Source organism: Dysidea avara, chromosome 11, assembly GCF_963678975.1.
Source record: "Dysidea avara chromosome 11, odDysAvar1.4, whole genome shotgun sequence".
NCBI lineage: Eukaryota > Metazoa > Porifera > Demospongiae > Dictyoceratida > Dysideidae > Dysidea > Dysidea avara.
This window is the reverse complement of record NC_089282.1, coordinates 23,681,896-23,704,000: the sequence shown is the minus strand read 5'-3', so window position 1 is coordinate 23,704,000 and position 22,105 is coordinate 23,681,896. Positions and strand designations below refer to the sequence as shown.

Genomic DNA, 22,105 nt, shown 5'->3' with positions numbered 1-22,105 from the left:
TGAATAATTTCCTACTATGTTAATGTGATTGTAGAAAATGAGAAAAAGCTTTCCATATTTATGTCATAGAAATTGTTAATCGCAATAGATCTCCTCTAAGCCTTCGATACTGTAATGATGGTAAATTCACATAATTTAGTTGTTGATCATATTATATAACACAACAAGTGGGAATCATTCTAGTAGCTTATCGTTGTATGGCCTCAACTTTGTGTTTGTCCAGGACATAATGGTAACCCTAGATTGCATTGTCGTACTTGTATGCATATAGAAGCAAATTAATTTGAAGCGCAGCAAGTAATTTTAAGATTTTCTGCAGCACTAAGACATTAGCATTGTTAGCTATCATGTGCTTATCTACAACATAATCCAGGATGTTTTTCAGCTATGTACGATGAATTAGAGTGTTATATTAGTTAACTAAGTTTACCACTGCACTATAAGAATTTTAGTTCATTCAGACATTGTATACTCTTCATCTATAGTGCATGTTTGAAATGTTTTGTGTGTAATCTCAGAGGTAAAACACCTCTTCAATTAAAGTGCACATGTCATCCTATAATTGAATGCACTGTCAGATATACACATGTGATGTTATTACAAAGTAAGATGAACCCCTCAATACAAGATGGATTCTACTTAAAGAAGTCTTGTTAAATTCAGGGGCTCAGTTATAAAGTACTAAAGTTCATTTGCCAAATTAAGAGGTGTTTTTTACTCAGACATGACATGTATGCATGTTGCACTATTGATAAAATATTAAGTAGTTCCTTGAATTCAAATATATATAATGCATGCTTGCTCTTGGAGTTTATGTCTTACAGTTATTTAATTTACAGTGGAACCTCAGTTATCTGAACCCCTTGAGACCAGGGGTGGTCCATAAGTCTGAAAAGACCGTATCTCTGAAATTGTGTATAAACGACCTTAAAATAGTACAAAGAAAACTTTTAAAAAATATCAGTATTTCAACTACCCTAATATAACAGTCACTACTCTAATAGAGCAGTCATTTTCGTAGTTCGGTTAACCGAGAATCCAGATAAGTGGGGTCCAGATAACTGAGGTTCCACTGTATAGTGTACACATCATGGAACAAGCACAGCAACCTTTTCCAATTTGAGAAAGTAACCATTAACTTTGTAGAGATTCTTAATTTGTTTATACACAGACAACTGGAGTACATTATTTGCATGCAATTGCAACCTAACCTGTACATGTTACATTATTGGTTGTTATCATGTAATTATATTGTGTACTAATCTTGTATTCTAAGCTTCTAATAGACAAACAGCTGCACTGGTAAAAAGACCAAAACCTGTCTTGGTGATCTGCTATTACTCAGTCAAGGCAGTCCTGAGCAGCGAATGCCTGTGTTCAGAAAAATCGCAGACATTTTTTCTTGTCTCAGATTATCCCATTTTTGAATTAATGATGTATAAGCAATAGGACTATCAAACTATTTGATGAGTTACCACTTAGAGAGCAACTTTTGTGCTTGCTGTGTTCTGCTATCCATGCTTCCTGAAAAGTATCCTTACACTGCACATATACTTTTCATGATGGACTATTATACATTACTCATGCTGAGATCACATCTTTTACTAGTCTCACATGGCCAGTCCCTTTTTTCCTGCAAGCGGTCCACAAGAAAAAAGGGACTGGCCATGGAAGACTAAGTTTCTTGACTATAACCTCTCATTGGCAGCAGTAATAGATTTACAGAAAATTGTACAAGTAACACTCAGCTATATGCATGTAATATTAACACAAAGTTGTTAATACAATGTTAACAAAGGATTGTTAAACGTAGTATGTTAAGTAAACTATGATGTTTTGCTATATGTATGTAACAGTACTACTGTATATCATTTGATAATGTAGAATATGTTAACAAAGCAAGTCCTAATTATAATAAGTAGCTCCATGAAATGTGCACCAAATTAAAGTATACATACCAATTAAGTACTGTAATCACACACAAATACACATGCATGTTAACAGAGACAACTAGTGACATCAAGGAATTTTGTCTTTCTGTTACTTGATATAGTCACACAGCTACCAACCTACATATGTACAGAGAACAAAAAATTAAATGGTGAATATACAAGAAGTTGCTGTACTAACCTGGTAATGGCATAACCATCATCGATATCACTGTCTTCATCTTGTCCATCATCATGTCTATTAATAAGTGCATAATCTCTTCTGTGATGTCTTGTGCACCATCGCTTTAATTCCCAAACAATATACACTATCAGGCAAATTAACGAAGTTAACAGGATAAGAATATGAAAGATATTCATCATCCAAAGCGCATAAAACAGTAACTGGAAATTAAAAGGCTGATCTTTGTAATGAGTATGCCAAGTTATAAAGATCTCCATACACATTATACCAATGCAACTTGCAGGTATCAAGATGTATCGAATTATATTGCCAAGTGCCAAGTAGTTAACAAGAATTAGCAGGGGAGTGATAAAAAGCACCATAGTAACTCCGTCATCACATCCACCCATTCCTTGATAATCGATGGCCCCAGTCACCATTAGAAATAGTAGAGTCAACAAAATTACTCCATCTAAAATATTCAAACCTTTTCTTTTGTAAGGTTGAAGCCTGAGATGAATTACTAACATCAAAATGCAAAGAGCCACCGTAACCATGATTGGTGCATTTTTGACATAATCATGAGCAAACTTTTTGAAAGTGACAAACACAAAATCAGATGTTATATCAATGGCATAGATCACTTGACGACAAAGTAAATAATACGCAGCAAACCATCGGTAATCTTCTCTGTAACATCCCTGTAGTTGATCTATTACTGGCTTGATCGCTATCAACCTCAAGTTAAAATAGCGAATCAGATAACGTTGAAATAGTAAAAGAAGAGGCAAACCAATTCCAATAATCAGCTCACATAATATTGCCATGATACCATACAATATGTGACGATCATGAAAGTATTGTACGGTTGGAGATAAGTAGGTATGCCATTGTATGTTATTACTTAAACCTTCAAAAACAGCCAAAGGCTTTAACAACTGCACAGATGTATAACAGACAGAACTATAGGAAAACAACAACAGTAAACAGATGGATTTACTATTGACATATCTGCCAATCAATCGAGCTACTATTACATACCGCCTGGCTGTTATGAAAATGATGGCTACTAGACATGTAACAATTAGAGGGTGAATATAATTTATGAACACATGATCAATTGTCTCAGCTCCACCCAGACATAATTGTAAGTATTTCAGAAAGGGTGGTTTCAAATATCCAACATTTGAAAGGAAAGGAAGTGCTTGTAAACTAATGTCTACAAAATTTTGCTTTATGTATTGACTCTTGATGAGCATCTTTACAATTACTTCCAACACACTATAATAGAAAATGACACCATAGGCATATCCTGCAGTAACATCAAACTGGAAATGTAACAAGACAAACACGAAGGATATTACCAGACACCAATACAAGAATGATGAAGACAGCAGTAGTGCCAAGTTAGGCAGCCATGATGACTTAAAACACTGATCTAAAGGAATACAATCGGAGGTATCAAACTGAATAGAGTAATTGTTGCTGTAACATTCTCCACATGCCAAGCCTGACCAGTGAGTCAGACATTGAACACTGCTATCTGGATATGATTCATGAAATAGTTCTCCATTATAATACATGATGTTAAATGAAGTGTTACAATGACCACTAGGACAGTCCATGATGTAATGTTGGTAACCATTACTGAACCAATAACCTGAAGATATTGAAAGACCACCACAATCACAATGCAGTCCCATAATATGGATGTCAAAAATTGCAGCTTCCTCTATGATCGCACTTATGATTGCACAATCCAAAAGCACACAAACTCCTTGATGTAATAAAATATGTGCAATGTCAGTATTGCAGTTTGCATCCTGGCCCCAGTGAATGGGCACATCAACGTTTGTAATCCATTTCTTATTTTTGGAGAAATACAGTGTTACAAAAAGTGAGTCACTACTAGCATTCATAAAACCGCAACGAACAATACTGTCATTAGTTAAGGTGACGTTATGATGAAGACTATCAATATAATAATTACTTGTATTCTCCAAAGTTCCTACACAATTGACAGAAACATTAACTGGGCCAAGCAAGTTATCAAAGTAGTCAGTAATCACTACATCAAAGTGTAATTCATGCAACGAAAACTCAAATCGTTTTTGATTATTTTGGTAATCAAGAGTACTGTTAACGATCACAGCAATATTGCTAAAGTTCATTCTACATAACGACGAAGAAAAAAGTTTGTTCTTTAATGGTGTAACATTATTGGTACATACCTTGGAACTGACATTGAAGTAAGCAGTTACCAACCATACTAGCAGTGTTACTATTGGAACAATTTGCCTTCATCAACAGATCATAGTAATAGAAAATTAACTGATCATTTTTACTACTTTCTAATGTATCAACAAAAACAGCTCCTCCACTTGATGAGGCACCATTGCCTGTAAATGCTAAATCTGTTTGATTGATATAGGTGACATTGCTGTAACCGCTTATATAAACAGCCCCACCATTGTTAGCAGTGTTGTTGGAGAACAAAATTGATCCCTGCTTCACAAACACAGATGACCTATTCAATAAAATTGCCCCTCCATTGTTATCAGCTACATTACTATCAAACAGAAATGTTCCTCCATTCATAGTTACTGTACTACTGTGAGCACTAATAGCTGCACCATCTGAATCAACAGCAACATTTTTGTGAAATATGAGATCTTGCGAGAGAGATACATTACTGAATTCAAGATAAACTGCAGAATTTTTATTGCTAATAAAATTGGAAGACATTATCTTTAGCTGTGGCATTGACTCACTAGTACTAGCATATCCAATGCATTTCACACTGTAACCAGAATTGTTAGTAAAATTACAGCCACTAATAGTTATTGGGATAATCAAGTACCGGTGAGAGTTTCCAAACATTACCAATGCATCTGATGTAGAGTCATGAAAGTTAGAATTATCAATATCAACAGATGCTGCTTCAATATAGACACTACCATAGGTAAAGATGGCTCTATGTATACATACTGAGCTACTTGAATCGGAGGTAAGATTGATGCTGTTAAAGTTCTGAAAATGGCAGTTAATCATATACACATGTGCGAAGTTACCTATCAGTATTTCATTACATCTGTCCAATGTGACATTCTGAATTCTAATGCTGCCAAAATGGTTACCCACTAAACCGCCTTTATTATCACACTTAACAGTTGGGTTATTGTACCCCTTGATGGTGATATTTGAAACACTTCCAAACTGCACGTTATGAAGTAAATGTATGCTAGATGTTATCTTGATCTCAGTATTATTGCATGCTTGTTCTAGAGCTAGAGCAAGATCACTACAAGGACACTTTCCTTTAGCACAACACTTCATGGTGTCAAGACCAATATGACCGACAGTTATGACTTTCTCATTTTTCTGACCAGCTGATCCTTGTATTATTGGGTAGGAACAAAGAAACATTAAAGAAATCACGCCAAACATTTTGTTGAAGCTACCTGTATACACAAAATAAAATTGTACATCTCATTACATACAAATTAAGATTATACACCATGCAAATAGGGATCTGTTTTATCATACACTATAGGTAGCTAGTACTGTATATTAGGGATCATGGAGGTCACAAAAATACTGTCCAGAAATCAGACTCACAATACGTGAGTCTGGCAATGTTAGCTAAACCCAAAAGTGCCTTCAAAATGATCCAAAATGCTTTCAATAGAAATTTATTTAACTACTGCCTGCAGTGTTGGGACAGTTACTTTTTAAAGGTAACTCGTTACATATTACTTGCAACAGAACTATTTAGCTACAGTTACATATTACCCAAAAAATAAAGTAATTATAATCATACAGTACAATAGTTACTGTAAAGTAGGGACCACAAAGGAGTAGGCGTGGCCCACGGAATAATATCACCCAAAACAGCCTCAATTTTCCCTTACGACGATGAGGCAGTATTGGTTATGCACCTATCAATGTTATCCCCCACCTACCCCTCCCGGGCGTAGTGGGGGAAATGGTGGGGATTTGACTTTTTGAAAAATCAAATTCTCCACCCACTGGGGAACAACTAGTGGTCAAATCTCCATGTAGTATCGCTGGAATAAACTTTAGGAAACAGATTAATTTTCATAGCTCGCCGGCAAGCTAAAGCAAACGCCTAAAATTTCGAACGGTCAAATGCCCCACTAGTGGGGCAAAATTTCTGATCAAATCGGCGAAAATCCCCCACTAATCCCTTAGTAAGCCCGGGAGGGGGATAGTGGGGCTTAACATTGATAGGTGCATTATAATTACGTAAAACTAAGCCCAAAAAAACTTTCAGATCAACCCGAAACGCTTTCAACAAGTTGCTACGGAATTTTAAAAATTTTAACAGAATTTTCTACTGACTGATTGACTGACTGCCTGATGCCTTCAGACAAGCGTAACTTGATAACGGCTACGGCTACGGCTACGGCTACGGCTACGGCGGGCTTGATTTTTTCACTGTTTGACGTCGCTTCGGCCTGACTGGTGCCTTTTGGCATACCGCAGTATGTACAATACATTATTCATGGACTTACCAGTGTCCTCCTTTGTGTCCCATTCATGTTTGCTGACAGCGAAAGTGTCGACTTGGTGGTAGCACGTGATGGCTTCCCTTCGTAACGGAAATCGTCCGTATTTTCCGTAGCAGCTATTTTGATTGCAGAGGTGCTTCTCGAACAGTTCTTGATTTGTACTGCTCTGTAACGGGTCGAACATAGCGGACAACGAAGCGTAATGGATACTTCGCTTTTCAGACAATAAGTAATATAACTGGGGCGCGCGGCACCATTTCTGTCTTTTAGTATATGCGTGGATTGCAGAGGTGCATTTCGAACAGTTCTTGAAAAATGCTGTGTAACGGGTTTAACATAGCTGACAACGAAGCGTAAGGGTTACTTCACTTTTTAGACAATAAAATTAATGATATAGCTGGGGCGCGCGGCGCCATTTCAAGATGTGGTATGCGTGGGTTCACCAGTCATAATAATTATTTACAAAAAAAGTTAACAAACAAGTGCATAGAAAATTTGGAATTTTCGACTAGAGTAGGGACCATAGCACATCACTAAAAAGTACTGAAACAAGTTGGAGTAGTCCATGATATTAAATCACAGTAAAACAACTAAGAAGTGTTATATCCCTACTGTGCTCAAGATACCATAATGGAAATGCACAGTAGGGATACTAGGGATATAACACTTCTTGTGGCTGGTAACTAACTAATATAACTAAATACGCTATAAAAACAGGTAATATAACTCAAGTAACTTTACTTACAAATGTAACATGTTACCTAAGTAATATAGTTACTGTAACGAAGTCTAATATTGCATAATATTACTACTACAAGTAACGAAGTTACTGTAATCTCGTTAGTAATCCACTGAGTAACGCCTACAAAAGTAATAATCATTACATAACTCGCTACATAAGTAACACGTTACCCCCAACACTGACTGCCTGACTGACTATACTCTGCTCAAATACTACATCATCTTGCATGTGTGTGAGTGATTAAAAACTTGCTACTTTAAAGAGTGTGGCACCTGTTTTGCTGGTGAGTATTCGGGATGAATATTTGCGAGCAAAATAAGTGCCATGCCCTTCAGTTAGAAAGTTTTTAAATCACTTGTACGATGTTGTTTGAGTGGTACTGTACTTACTATATAATAGAAAATTTTGGTAGCAGAAAGGAGAAAATTTTGGTGAATTTGGCAAGTATAAGCATCGAATCAATTGCCATTTTTAAATAACAAACATTGTTCTTCATCACTTCATAACAGGTAAGTGAATATCGTTACAGCAGTTATTCAGCCTTCCCCAAGTATTCCATTGAATAAACCCTCTGTTGATATGTGGTCACTGCTTCAATACCTAGACTAATTCAAACAGTTCATTGAGTTTGAGAGACTGAGGCTGAACATTTATAGGGATGCAAACTGCTGAGTCAGTTTCACAAAATGCAATGATGGCAATATACACATTCTCTACACTAATTAAGCTGCTACCAAGAGTTCATAATTTTATAATATGCGACTGGATTTTGGAAAAACGATCCAAATCGCACATTAGAAGTTTCGAGATAAACGGTTTTAAAGCCGGCGGAATTCAAGCCAGCATAACTCTCCAAGGATAGCAAGCACGCGTATGAAACTTACACTAAAGATGCATCACTCTGTTACCTTTCAGACCACTTCCAGTACTTGTAGCTGCTTGTAGAGTTTCCCGCCAAATAAGATAGAAAATCTGAACTGTTGGACGAGCGAAGTAGTATCATGCACGAGTGCTCACAAACGCAAGGGGCCACTCGCGCTCAAAATCGCGTACGAAATTTGAAATTTCTCAGATTTTCGTAAAAAGTTCAAGGTGTGAGCTTGAAATTTCAAAATTAATTACTGAAGTTTCAAATAAACTTAATACTACCTTTTTGTGTTGCAATTATGTAAATCCAGGCAGTAGCTAACAGATAACAGGTAAGTGACAAACAGCATTAGCTATATATAGCCACAATACATTATTGTCTACATTGTTCGCAGAACCAGTCAGCATCTTCTTTAACTTCATCATTTGGAGATATGCATTTGTCTTGGTGAAACCATTCTTGACATTGCTCACAAAACACCATCGTTCCTCCATCATCTGGTTGCAAGGCCACCTCTCTGTTTCCCGTCCTGGACTCAAGCATATTTGCATGCGGGTAGGCGGTCCATTTCCATTACTTCATTATAAGATTGGCAGCTTTTCAAGCCATTATTTGCCTGGCACAACAATAAAAAACTGCATAAAAGCATGCTTAAGCTTGTTCCTTCCTTTTTAAGTTACAAAATTGGCACAAATGTGAAGTTTGAACCAACTTGATAGCACTGCTGACACCTGAGCTGACATGGTTTCAAGTGAGCCTGTCAGTATGCAACAATAACCGGAAAATAATGGAAGAATACGGAATAATGGAATATTTAGAGCTGACAGTAACTAGATGCGGGCGGTGGACGGGAAACAGAATTTATTTGGAGTGGCCTAAACAGACTGGACATAGTCTATAAATAACTTCGATTCACCTGTGCTCTCATATTACTCGTCAATCTTCTTTTTCTAACCACTAAAAATTCAGTCAAAATTCCATTTTCTAGTCATGATATTAAATATGCTGTACACCCTGGTCATCCCCTTGTACTTTTAGACCACCCAGAGTTAATTACTGCACGACTAAAATTAATATTTATACACTACTTGTATGCATACACAAAGGTATCACAGTACCATTAAATTAATGAAAACACCAATATATACTCATAGCTAGCTACAGTATAGGTACCTTAGTTGGCACATGCAGTATACGTACATATGTAGAATTATATAGAGCCATAAATGAGGTTACATACTGCCTTATAATTATAATAACAACCACAAAATTAAGCCTATTCTCATTATATAATTATAAAGACATGCTGCTTATGTCAGCACAGAGTGGTATGACTGTCACAAGTGCATGCTCAGTGCTGGATGTAAAATAAAAGGAATTGTACATAGCTAGCTTCAGTTTTTTTTTAAATTTCACATTTATAAATAGCCAATTTAAGCTAACAGCCCATGCACTTCCCTAGGTGAAAGCTACCATACACAGATACAAAATCCAGTATAGCTAAATTTATATAGCTTGCATACCTCTTGAATGAATGTTAGCTATTAATATACTAAAGCTGCAAACAAATCAGTTGTTCCTTGTGAGGTCCACTGAAATCTGCTATGCCTATAAAGACTGAAATCTGAGCTGTAAATTTCACTGAAGCAGTAAAAAAATGAATACACTACAGAATTTTGGTTTCTGCGATGCCTTATAATATTATGTACAACACGTAAAAGATTTCTATTATGTAATAGCTTGCATAGACTTGGGAAAACAAATGATGTTGCGATTACGGGGCGTGCGCTAATAAAAAAGTCCGTGTCAAAAATTTCGGATTTTACTCCAAATTTTAAATTTCGAAATTAATTTCTGTGTGGTTGTACGAAATTTCATAGCGTGAGTGGCCCTTTGTTCAATCGTCATTGTTACGCAGAAAACTTGTTGACCACAAAACGGCTTGTGCGGTGATCACGTGACAACCCAGTTTCCTGTATTGCGTAATTTTGTGGTTGAGCAAGTCTGTACATACATAACGAGATTGATTCACATCCGCCATGTGTTTTTTGATTGGAGGACGACTGAAGTTGGATTACGACGAAAATATGGCCCTTTAAAAGGTAAATCGCCATCTAACACTGTTCAGAATTCAGCATTACAATCACCCGGGACTTCAAGGCATCCCTCTGCATCGATGCAAGTATAGTTTGAAGGTGAGTAATTTGTTGTCTTGCGCGGAATTGCAATATATGGTTCAAGGTTGAGCATAATATTTTCAAAAGTGGAGACTGGCATGTGATACCAACCTTATAGCTTCACACTTACCTGTTGTCATATTCTGGTGTATTTACTGCTGTTTTGATCCATTTTATAGTAGCTTCAGTGGTTGTGATTTTGCTCAGAAAATATTTATAATTTCTCTTTATAGTGTAGTGATGTCATTGTGTTATATAATAATTATCATCCTTATTGCTTACAATGTGATAAATAAAGCTGAACAGTGTCCAAACAAATCTATTTTTAATATAACATTGGTCTTACATTTTGTTATCTGATTGTCATGTTTCCGAAGTATTTGTTAATTGTGACTTGTGATGCCAGTACTTGCCATGTTATATAATAATTACTGATTTTTCTAGTTAGCTAACCCTGAAAATGCATTGGGTACCTGTATATACTTAGTATTACACAATACACACAGTTTTATTTGTGAATCACTTGCTTTATTCATGTCATATTCTGAGTGGTCAGTCTACAAAGAAGTGGCCACTCTTGAGAGGTTTTACCTAGCTCATATGCTGTTCTCCATGAAATAGATATGTGGTGAAAATTTCGTGTTATTAATAGTTTCCTATCTAGATTGATGACACTTTGAATATTGTGTTTGGTGCCATGCGATATACATAAAAAGCATTGAAAATACTGTACACAAAATCATCACACTGTCAACTTCTTTTGCTTATATCTTTTGATAGGAACCACCGATTGAGGTGGGGTTTACACTAAAATGACCCTGAAAAATAGCACAATATTTGTCATACCAATGAATGCATGGAATGTTAATTATTTAAGTTAGTTGGCTCTAATTGAAGGTGTGTGGTCACAAATACAGCTAGCGTAAAATGGGCGTGCCCATTGTGGTCTCGATCAATAATACGTAGAATAAAGAATGGGCATGATGTTGTGACCTATCGTGGAGTACCAGTACCTCCGTACGGTAGCGTAGTCTAAGTGTCTTAAATAATTTAGTGTGGCGTCTATTATGCTGCTTAAAGAAAGTGTTGATATGGAAAATTAACGCCTTGATATGGTTTTGTTGGATGAAGAAGACAAGCAACCTGACTGAAGATAAAAGAAAAGACAAGGCGCACAGGGCGTACACTCGTTGGAACCCCAAAAGGCACATCCCACCGGTATACCGGTGAGTTTGTTGTAGTGGCGTAGAATGGTGACCGTGCGCTGCTTCTTTTGGACTCTAGGCTTGCGACTGTAGTGAGTGAGTGAGTGAGTGAGTGAGTGAGTGAGTGAGTGAGTGAGTGAGTGAGTGAGTGAGTGAGTGAGTGAGTGAGTGAGTGAGTGAGTGAGTGAGTGAGTGAGTGAGTGAGTGAGTGAGACAGTGAGATGAAATTTCGAGTTTTGACGATTTAAAAAAATTCTATATTGCCGGCCGCCAGTAAGCGTTTTCTTGTTTTTAATGCTACATTTGATGCTAGATGGACTAATATTATTCTGTAAAGGTGATTTTCGTCGCGTAAGAAGTTTCTAAGCTAGTTTTTAAAAGTCGATATTTTTGGCGGCACGCGTCGTTTCAGGGGATTCCTACTTAAACAGTACTACCGTACTGATTGATAATCATTGCCTCTAGCAACCTGAAATTCCCATTATTTTTAGGTGATGATGTCTAAAGTAACTTCTCCAAATTTTGAAAGGATAGCATATATATGTCATAAGATGACATTTTGAAATTTGTGGTTTTCCTATGCATATCTATGTGAGAGGGCTACAGTTGCCCCTTCTGGGCAATCACAAAAATGAGGTATTTCAACATATGCAAAGACCAAAAATTCAAAAGTACATATATCTCGATTATTTTTACATACTTTGTAAGTGTGAATGTCAACAATAATCTCTCCAAGTTTTAAATGGATAGTATATATAGGTCATAAGATATGACATTCTTTGAATCCCATGATTTGTGTGATTACCAAGAAGGGGCAACTGTACGTGTTGCCCCTGCATGTCATTGACAATGTATGGGAAAATTACAACTTCAAAATGTCATACCTCATGACTTATATATGCTATCCTTTTAAAAACTTGGAGAGGTGACTTAAGACATTGACACCTACAAATAATATAAAAATTAGGTTGCTAGTGGCAACGGTTGATTTTTTCATTATTATGAAATTTGTCTATTAATTGTTGTACTTGTAATGCTCAAAATCATCTGTTATAATTATTGTGTTATGTATGACTGATAGCAGTAGGGATTTAGGTATGAATATCAGGAATATCCTGACTGCCTAATTTTGTAAAGGTTTTCAGCCAATGCTATAGCTCATGATTTCTTAGAAATGAGCAATAGTGGTGATTAATCGATTATCATGATTGTGAGTAACTATCATGATAATGGTATGGTAGTACTGTATTAGACATCATGAATATTTGGACTTTTCTGGCTAACCCTAAAACCAGCCTCACAGTATTCCTGGTTCCTTGACAGTATTGGTTAGGTATAATCAAGCCCAAAAGTGCCTTGAGTACAACCTGAAATGCTTCCAAAAAGTTGTCATAAACTTTAAAAGCATATGTGACTGGATTTGCAAAATGGGGTCTTCCACACACATCCAATTCTATGAACTTGGAACACCATAACTTTGTGTTCAAGAAAGATACAAGCCTGAAATGTTCACCATCCATTAACCTATGTTGGTGCTCACTACTGACCAAATTTCAAGGCAATAACTTTTCCCAATCTCTTGAGTTGTGAATTGTCAAAGTTGCTAAATTGGATGTATGCGGAATACCCCTTTTTGCAAACCCGGTCACATAATATTTAGTGTAATTTTCTGACTGACTGACTGACTGATGTTTTCAGACAAGAATGGCTAAGGCTATGGGCTTGATATTTTCATCTCATACTGAAATAATGGCATGAAGCTAAACATGATTGCACAATGTGATTGCACTCCTCAATATCAATTATCAAAATAGTGAAGTGGCCATTATGTTTCGATTTTCAGCCTGATACACAGCATTGCAGAAAAAGAACACTAGGAGAAGGACCTCTGCAAATCCAGTCACAATGGAAAACTCAGACAATTCCCATCAAACATAGAGAAATCAACATTATGCATTGCTACCAGCACAAATCTACACCTTGCACTGTCAGCAGTGGGACACAAAGGAGGACACAGGTAAGTCCATGATGTGTGCATTGTATGTATGTCAAAAGGCACCTGTTGGGCTGAGGTGATCCCTTACTTATTTCTATGATCCCTAGTCAAATTTAAGATTCTTTTTTCCTTATACTTCTGTAATCATACTATCATGATAATTATGATGTTGAGCAATAATTATAACGATTATTTAGTTGTATCTTTTTTGATACTGTCTAATTTCTTTGTATATTTCACAATACTGTGAATTGTAAAAAAAGTCTTTTAAAGCTTAATTATTTGTATAGCTATATGAAAAAGTGTACAAGAAGGATATGGACTGGTGTACAATAATATACAGCAATCATCTTGCCAACACAAATCTGTAATCTTTTATCATACAGTATGATAGTAACCATATAGTAGGGACCACAAAGGAGTAGACGTGGCCCATGAAATAACATCACCCAAAAACCAACCTCAATTTTCCCTGACGACGATAAGGCAGTATTGGTGAAGTAAAACTAAGCCCAAACAAGCTGTCAGATTGACCCGAAACGCTTTCAACAAGTTGCTACGGAATTTTAATTTTTTTTTATTCAACAGAATTTTCTACTGACTGATCATGAGTAAGTAAGTAAGTAACTGACTGATACCTTCAGACAAGCATAACTTGATAACGGCTAAGGCTACGGGCTTGATTTCTTCACTGTTCGATGTCGCTTTGGCCCGACAGGTGCCTTTTGGCATACCGCAGTACGTACAATGCATTCTTCATGGACTTACCAGTGTCCTCCTTTGTGTCCCATTCATCTTTGCTGACAGGGAAAGGTGTCGATTTGGCATGAGCACGTGATGGCTTCCCTTCTAAACGGAAATCGTCCGTATTTTTCATAGTGGCTACTTTGATTGCAGAGGTGCTTTTCAAACAGTTCTTGATTCGTATTGCTGTGTAACGGGTTGAACATAGCCGTCAGCGAAGCGTAATGGATACTTCACTTTCAGTCAATAATTAATAAAATTGGGGTGCGGCACCATTTCTTTTGGTATTCATAGATTGTAGAGGTGCTTCCGGAAAGTTCTTGATTCGAAATGCTGTGTAACGGGTTGAACATAGCTGACAACCATGCATAATGGATACTTCACTTTTCAGGCAATAATTGATATAGCTGGGGCACGCGACGCCATTTCAGATGCGATATGTGTGGGTTCACCAGTCATAATAAAATTATTTACAAAAAAAGTTAACAAACAAGTACACAAAAAAATTTGGAATTTTCAACTAGAGTAGGGACCATAGCCCACCGATAAAAAGTACTGAAACAAGTTGGAGTAGTGCATGATGTTAAATCACAGTAAAACAATAAGAAGTGTTATATCCCTACTGTGCATTTCCATTATGGTATCTTGAGCACAGTAGGGATATAACACTTCTTATTGTTTTACTGTGATTTAACATCATGCACTACTCCAACTTGTTTCAGTACTTTTTATCGATGTGCTATGGTCCCTACTCTAGTTGAAAATTCCAAATTTTTGTTGTGTACTTGTCTGTATAAAGCAGGTCTAAAATGGCATCACACTAAGGCGTACTGATAATATAGCTATACTGCAATATCAAGTAACAATATCATTCTGTTTATGAAATATTGAAACCACTCAGAAGCAAACATGATGATGTTGAAGAAGTTGAGGAAGGTGTGGACAACAACTATAACATCTGTGATACAGCAATAACACAATAACAGTTTTGCAGTGTTAGAAAAATAGATACATGGTGTGTGATTTGTATAATTATATTATACATATATGCGAGGTTGAGTGTCTTTGATAACTTCTAGTAATATCACGAAACTATCATTATTGTGATATAAAAGTTACTATCAATCATGATTATGATAGTTGTACTTTCAGTCACCTCTAGAATTTTTGTTATGGCAGAACCTGTTAATCAGGACATTTGAAAATGAGGACACCTATGTAATCTGAACACTTGGTAATGGTCCCAAAGTATCCCTTAGAATGTAAACTGACCTGGAAAATCAGGGCACCTTGATAATCAGAGGACACTTTGTTGGTCCCAAGATGTCACTATTTAGTCTAACACACAGGTTTCACTGTATAGTTGACAAAAAACGTTGTCCAAAACTGGCAGGTTTATCTCATTTTGCATTCTGTTATACATGACCTAACAGGAACATTATAATTTATATAATTGTTTCTTTTAAAAAGCTGTAGCTAATAATTTATCTGCAACAACACAGTGAGAATAGTCTAAAATACTATCTCTTGCTCTAAGTATATTCTGAAATGTTTCTGGAGAGCATGTCCTCAGACTCCAGCCAAATGGCATCCATATCCTAGCTCATTATTATTCATTTCCAAACTTACCATTACTCCCACTCTCTTGCTGGCTGCACTACCCCTGCTAAGAATATAAGGGTCAGAAAAGTAGTGTTCTCTTTTAAGTTGTTTCAAGTATGTAGTGTGAGTAATTTTGTGACCTGTTATAAACTCAAAACTTGTGAGGACTTGGCATCATTCACATTCCCAGTGTCAGTTATATAGTCCAACTAATACAAAAGGTTTATCATTGTTCTATGACAAAACTCAGTAGTTTAGATCTAGAATTACAAGGGAAGGGATACTAGACCATGGAGTTAGTGGCCATGGCAATTATTACCAACACTTAAAATGCATGCTCACTAACTACCTCAGCGTGCTTTAATAATGCAGTAACAGGTATTTGAACCAGGGTTTAACCCTTTAGATCAAACATGCACACTTAAAATGTTACAGCCATAGACTACACATGTGCAAGAGTTAACTTACTCACATGCAGTTATTCTACCTTCATTTGACAAGTCTTTACAAACTGAATGCCAAACATCTATAGCTATGTACGTAGTATATACTTCAATAAAATATGAAAATTAAATTTCAGTATAATTGATGCCATGTAACAATTTACAGGGCCGGAGCCCATGCAGGCATATATTTTTCTAAGCTACCTCGCTATAATATATATGCACAAAATGCTAGGTATTTCACAACTGCAATCCGCTCTAGTTTTAAGAGGTGCTTGGAGATACCTTAATTCAAATGTTTTATCATAATCAAGATGTACGTGTACCTTAAAGACAGGCATAGAGGAATTATATAAGAGTGGAGAAAAGTGCTTGAATTCTTCAAAATACTGATTGTTTCAAGAATGACAGTTAGCTAAATGATTGAATTGGATATCCTCTAATAGAACAATCAAATGTTCTGTTAAAAGAACAGTGCGTGTCAGCTGGAATTAACCTGTTACTCCATCATTGTATACCAATAAAACAATACAAAAATATTAATGGTGATGTCCCCAGCAGTGAATACATGCCAGACTAAGAGTGGTGCCATATATCAGTTACACACATATAGTACTAAAATGTGCTTGATGCTTGCTCATGATCAATTATTATATAGAATGTATTTGCACCCTTTTGGCTGGCTCTGGAAACCCAATGTGGAGACCTTGTATATGTAGCTGCAGCAGTAAGTATTTAGCAGTGGTGACAGAATGGTATGATATTATGTCTTAGACTATACAGTTTACTTTTTGTGATTTGACATGGACTGAATATTGCATTTTAAATTACTGAACAGCAGGAAGTGCATGCACTAACATAATAGTGTGAAACAAACACATGTATACTTGTATTATTGATAAATATTATTCATTTGCAATTTGAATTCAAATATATATATAATGCATATTCTTGAATTCAAATGTTCTTGGGGCTTATATCTCACAGTTATTTTATTTGTAGTGTACACATCAGGGAACAAGCACAACAGCCTTTTCCAATTTTGGCAAAGTAATCATTAAACTTTGTAGAGATTCTTGATTTGTTTATACACAGACAACTGGAGTACAGTATTTGCACATAATCGCAGCCTATCTTGTACATGTTGCATCATTAGTGGTTGTGTATCATGTAAGTACCAATTCTGTATTGTAATACAGCTTTACTGGTAAAATTAATAGACCAGAACCTGTCTTGGTGGTCTGGTATTACTCAGTCAAGGCAACCCTGAGCAGCAAATGATGATCTGCCTGTGTTCAGAAAAATTGCGGACATTTTTTCTTGACTCAGATTATCCCATTTTTGAAGTGATGACATATAAAACAATAGGACTATGATGTATCAAACCATTTGATGAGTTACCACTTAGAGAACAGCTTTGTGCTTGCTGTGTTCCGCTATCCATGCTTCCTGAGAAGTGTCCTTACACTGCACATATACTTTTGATGATGGACTATAGTACATTACTCTGAGGTCTCATGTTGAGACCACAGCTTTTACTAGTCTCACGTGGTCAGTCACTTTTTCCTGCAAGCGGTCCACAGGGAAAAAAGAGGCTGGCCATGGAAGACTAAGTTTCTTGGCAGCAGCAATAGATTACAGAAAATTGTACAAGTAACACTATATGCATGTAATATTAACACAAAGTTATTATTACAATGTTAACAAAGGATTGTTAAACGTAGTATGTTAAGTTAACAATGATGTTTTGCTGTATGTATGTAACAGTACTTCTACTGTATACCATTTGATAAAGTAGAATATGTTAACAAAGCAATTCCTAATAAGTAGCTTCATGAAATGTGCACCAAATTAAATTATACATGACTAGTACTGTAATCACACACAAATACACATGCAGTTAACAGAGACAATTAGTTTTGTCCTTCTGTTACTTGATATAGTCACACAGCTACCAACCTACATATGTACAGAGAACAAAAATTTAAATGGTAAATTTACATGCAGTTGCTGTACTAACCTGTTAATGGCATAACCATCATCAATATCACCGTCTTCATCTTGTCCATCATCATGTCTATTAATAAGTGCATAATCTCTTCTGTGATGTCTTGTGCACCATCGCTTTAATTCCCAAACGATATACACTATCAGGCAAATTAAAGAAGTTAACAGGATGAGGATATGAAAGATATTTTTCATCCAAAGATAATAAAACAATAATTGGAAACTAAAAGGCTGATAATATTTGGCATATGCATGCCAAGTTATAAAGATCTCCATACACATTATACCAATGCAACTTGCAGGTATTAAGATGTAGCGTATTTTACTGCCAAGTGCAAAGTAGTTAACAAGAATTAGCAGGGGAGTGATAAAAAGCACCACAGTAACTCTGTCATCACATCCACCCACTCCTTGATAATCGATGGCCCCAGTCACCATTAGAAATAGTAACGTCAACAAAATTACTCCATCTAAAATATTCAATTCTTTTCTCCTGTATGGTTGAAGCCCAAGATGAATTACTAACATTAAAATGCAAATGGCCACCATAACCATGATTGGTGCATTGTTGACATAATCAGGTCCAAGCTGAGGGTAATAAGTGAACTTGTTGAAAGTGACAATCACAAAATCAGATGTTATATCAATAGCATAGATCACTTGACGACAAAGCAGATAATATGCAGCAAACCAGCGGTAATCTTCTTTGTAACATCCTTGTAGTTGATCTATCACTGGCTTGATTGCTATCAGCCTCAAGTTAAAATAGCGAATCAGATAACGTTGAAATAGTAAAAGAAGAGGCAAACCAATTCCAATAGTCAGCTCACATAATATTGCTATGATACCATACAATATGTGACGATTATGAAAGTATTGTACAGTTGGAGATAAGTAGGTATGCCATTGTCATATATTATTACTTAAACCTTCAAAAACAGCCAGAGGCTTTAACAGCTGCACAGATGTATAACAGACAGAACTATAGGAAAGCAACAACAGTAAACAGATGGATTTACTGTTAACATATCTGCCAATCAATCGAGCTACTATTACATACCGCCTAGCTGTTATGAAAATGATGGCTACTAGACATGTAACAATTAGAGGGTGAATATAATTTATGAACACATGATCAATTGTCTCGGCTCCACCCAGACATAATTGTAAGTATTTTAGAAAGGGTGGTTTCAAATATCCAACATTTGAAAGGAATGGAAGCGTTTGCAAACTAATGTTTACAAAATTTTGGTGTATATACTGAGTCTTGATGAGCATCTTTACAATTACTTCCAACACACTATAATAGAAAATGACACCATAGGCATATCCTGCAGTAACATCAAACTGGAAATGTAACAAGACAAACACGAAGGATATTACCAGACACCAATACAAGAACGATACAGACAATAGCAGTGCCAAATTAGGCAGCCGTGATGACTTTGCAAAGCACCGATCTAAAGGAATACAATCTGAGGTATCAAACTGGATAGAGTAATTGTTGCTGTTACATTCTCCACATGCCAAGCCTGACCAGTGAGTCAGACATTGAACACTGCTATCTGGATATGGTTCATGAAATGGTTCTCCATTATAATACATAATGTTAAATGAAGTGTCACAATAACCACTAGGACAAACTGTGGTGTAATGTTGGTAACCATTACTGAACCAATAACCTGAAGATGATGAAAGAAAATTTTCGTTGCAATGCAGTCCCATAATTTGTATGTTAATGTCAGTGTGAGTTTCAGCTATGATTGCACAATCCAAAAGGACACAAACTCCTTGATGTAATTTAATATGTGCAATGTCGTTATTGCAGTTTGCACCCTGGCCCCACTGTATGGACACATTAACATTTGTAATCCATTCGTAATTTTTAAAGAAACGCAGTGTTACATAAAGTGAATCACTATTAACATCCATAAAATTACAACGAACAATACTGTCATTGGTCAACGTGACGTTATGATGAAGACTATCAATATAATAATTACTTGTATTCTCCAAAGTTCCAACACAATTAACAGAAACATTAACTGGGCCAAGCAAGTTATCAAAGTAGTCAGTGATCACTGTATCAAAGTGTAATTCATGCAATGAAAACTCAAACTGTCTTAGATAATTTCGGTAATCATAAGTACTATTAACGATCACAACAATGTTGCTAAAGTTCATTCTACATAATGGTGAAGAAAACAGCTTGTTCTTTAGTGTTACATTATTGGTACATACCTTGGAACTGACATTGAAGTAAGCACAGTTACCAACCATACTAGCAGTGTTACTATTGGAACAATTTGCCTTCATCAACAAATCATAGTAGTACAAAATTAACTGATCATTTTTACTACTTTCTAATGTATCAACAAAAACAGCTCCTCCATTTGATGAAGCATCATTACCCATAAATGCTAAATCTGTTTGGTCAATATATGTGACATTTCCATAACCATTTATATAAATAGCACCTCCATTTTCAGCAGTGTTGTTGCAGAAAAAAACTGATCCATGATACAGTTGCATATAACCAAGTATATAAACAGCCCCACCATTGTTAGCAGTGTTATTGGAGAACAAAATTGATCCCTGCTTCACAAACACAGATGACCTATTCAACAAAATTGCCCCTCCATTGTTATCAGCTACATTACTATCAAACAGAAATGATCCTCCATTCATAGTTATTCTACTACTGTGAGCACTAATAGCCGCACCATCTGAATCAACAGCAACATTTTTGTAAAATATGAGATCTTGTGAGAGTGTTACATTGCTGAATTCAAGAAAAACTGCAGAATTTCTATTGCTACTAAAATTGGAAGACATTATCTTTAGCTGTGGCATTGACTCACTAGTACTAGCATATCCAATGCATTTCACACTGTAACCATAATTGTTAGTAAAATTACAGCCACTAATAGTTATTGGGATAATCAAGTACCGGTGAGAGTTTCCAAACACAACCAAACCATCTGATGTAGAGCCATGAAAGTTAGAATTATCAATTTCAACAGATGCTGCTTCAATATGGACACTACCATAGGTAAAGGTGGCTCTATGTATACATACTGAGCTACTTGAATCGGAGGTAAGGTTGATGCTGTTAAAGTTCTGAAAATGGCAGTTGATCATATACACATGTGTGAAGTTGCCTATCAGTATTTCATTACATCTGTCCAATGTGACATTCTGAATTTTAATGCTGCCAAAATAGTTACCCACTAAACCACCTTTATTATCACACTTAACAGTTGGGTTATTGTACCCCGTGATGGTGATATTTGAAACACTTCCAAACTGCACATTATGAAGTAAATCTATGCTAGATGCTATCTTGATCTCAGTATTGTTGCATGCTTGTTCTAGAGCTAGAACAAAATCACTACAAGGACACTTTCCTTTAGCACAACACTTCATCGTGTCAAGGCCAATACGACTGACAGTTATGACTGTCTCATTTATCTGACCAGCTGATCCTTGTATTATTGGGTAAGAACAAAGAAACATTAAAGAAATCACGCCAAACATTCTGTTGAACATTTTGTTGAAAGCTACCTGTATACACAAAATAAAATTGTGCATCTTATTTAAGATTATACGCCATGCAGATAGGGATCTGTTTTATCATATACTAGGTAGTATTGTATGGGATCATGGAGGTCACACAA

At 36.1% G+C, this 22,105-nt stretch overlaps 1 protein-coding gene across 1 annotated transcript; it reads right to left on the bottom strand.

Moving 5' to 3' along the window:
* Positions 1–1,700: 1,700 nt before the first annotated feature.
* LOC136239007 (uncharacterized) lies at positions 1,701–21,384 on the bottom strand. Its single transcript, XM_066029742.1, has 3 exons — positions 20,670–21,384; positions 2,131–4,343; positions 1,701–2,069 (listed from the first exon to the last, which is right to left on the bottom strand). Exons 1-3 carry the CDS (start codon positions 21,279–21,281, stop codon positions 2,054–2,056), a joined length of 2,841 nt encoding a protein of 946 aa, XP_065885814.1. The 5' UTR covers positions 21,282–21,384; the 3' UTR covers positions 1,701–2,053.
* Between the last annotated feature and the right edge of the window lie 721 nt (positions 21,385–22,105).

Bases quoted from the DNA above. Each gene is read 5' to 3' on its own strand.
- LOC136239007 (XM_066029742.1), bottom strand. From the start codon at position 21,281: ATGCCACAGCTAAAGATAATGTCTTCCAATTTTAGTAGCAATAGAAAT. The intron at 4,344-20,669 runs GTATGTACCAAT...GTCAGTTCCAAG, and splicing joins ACTTCAATGTCAGTTCCAAG to GTATGTACCAATAATGTTAC.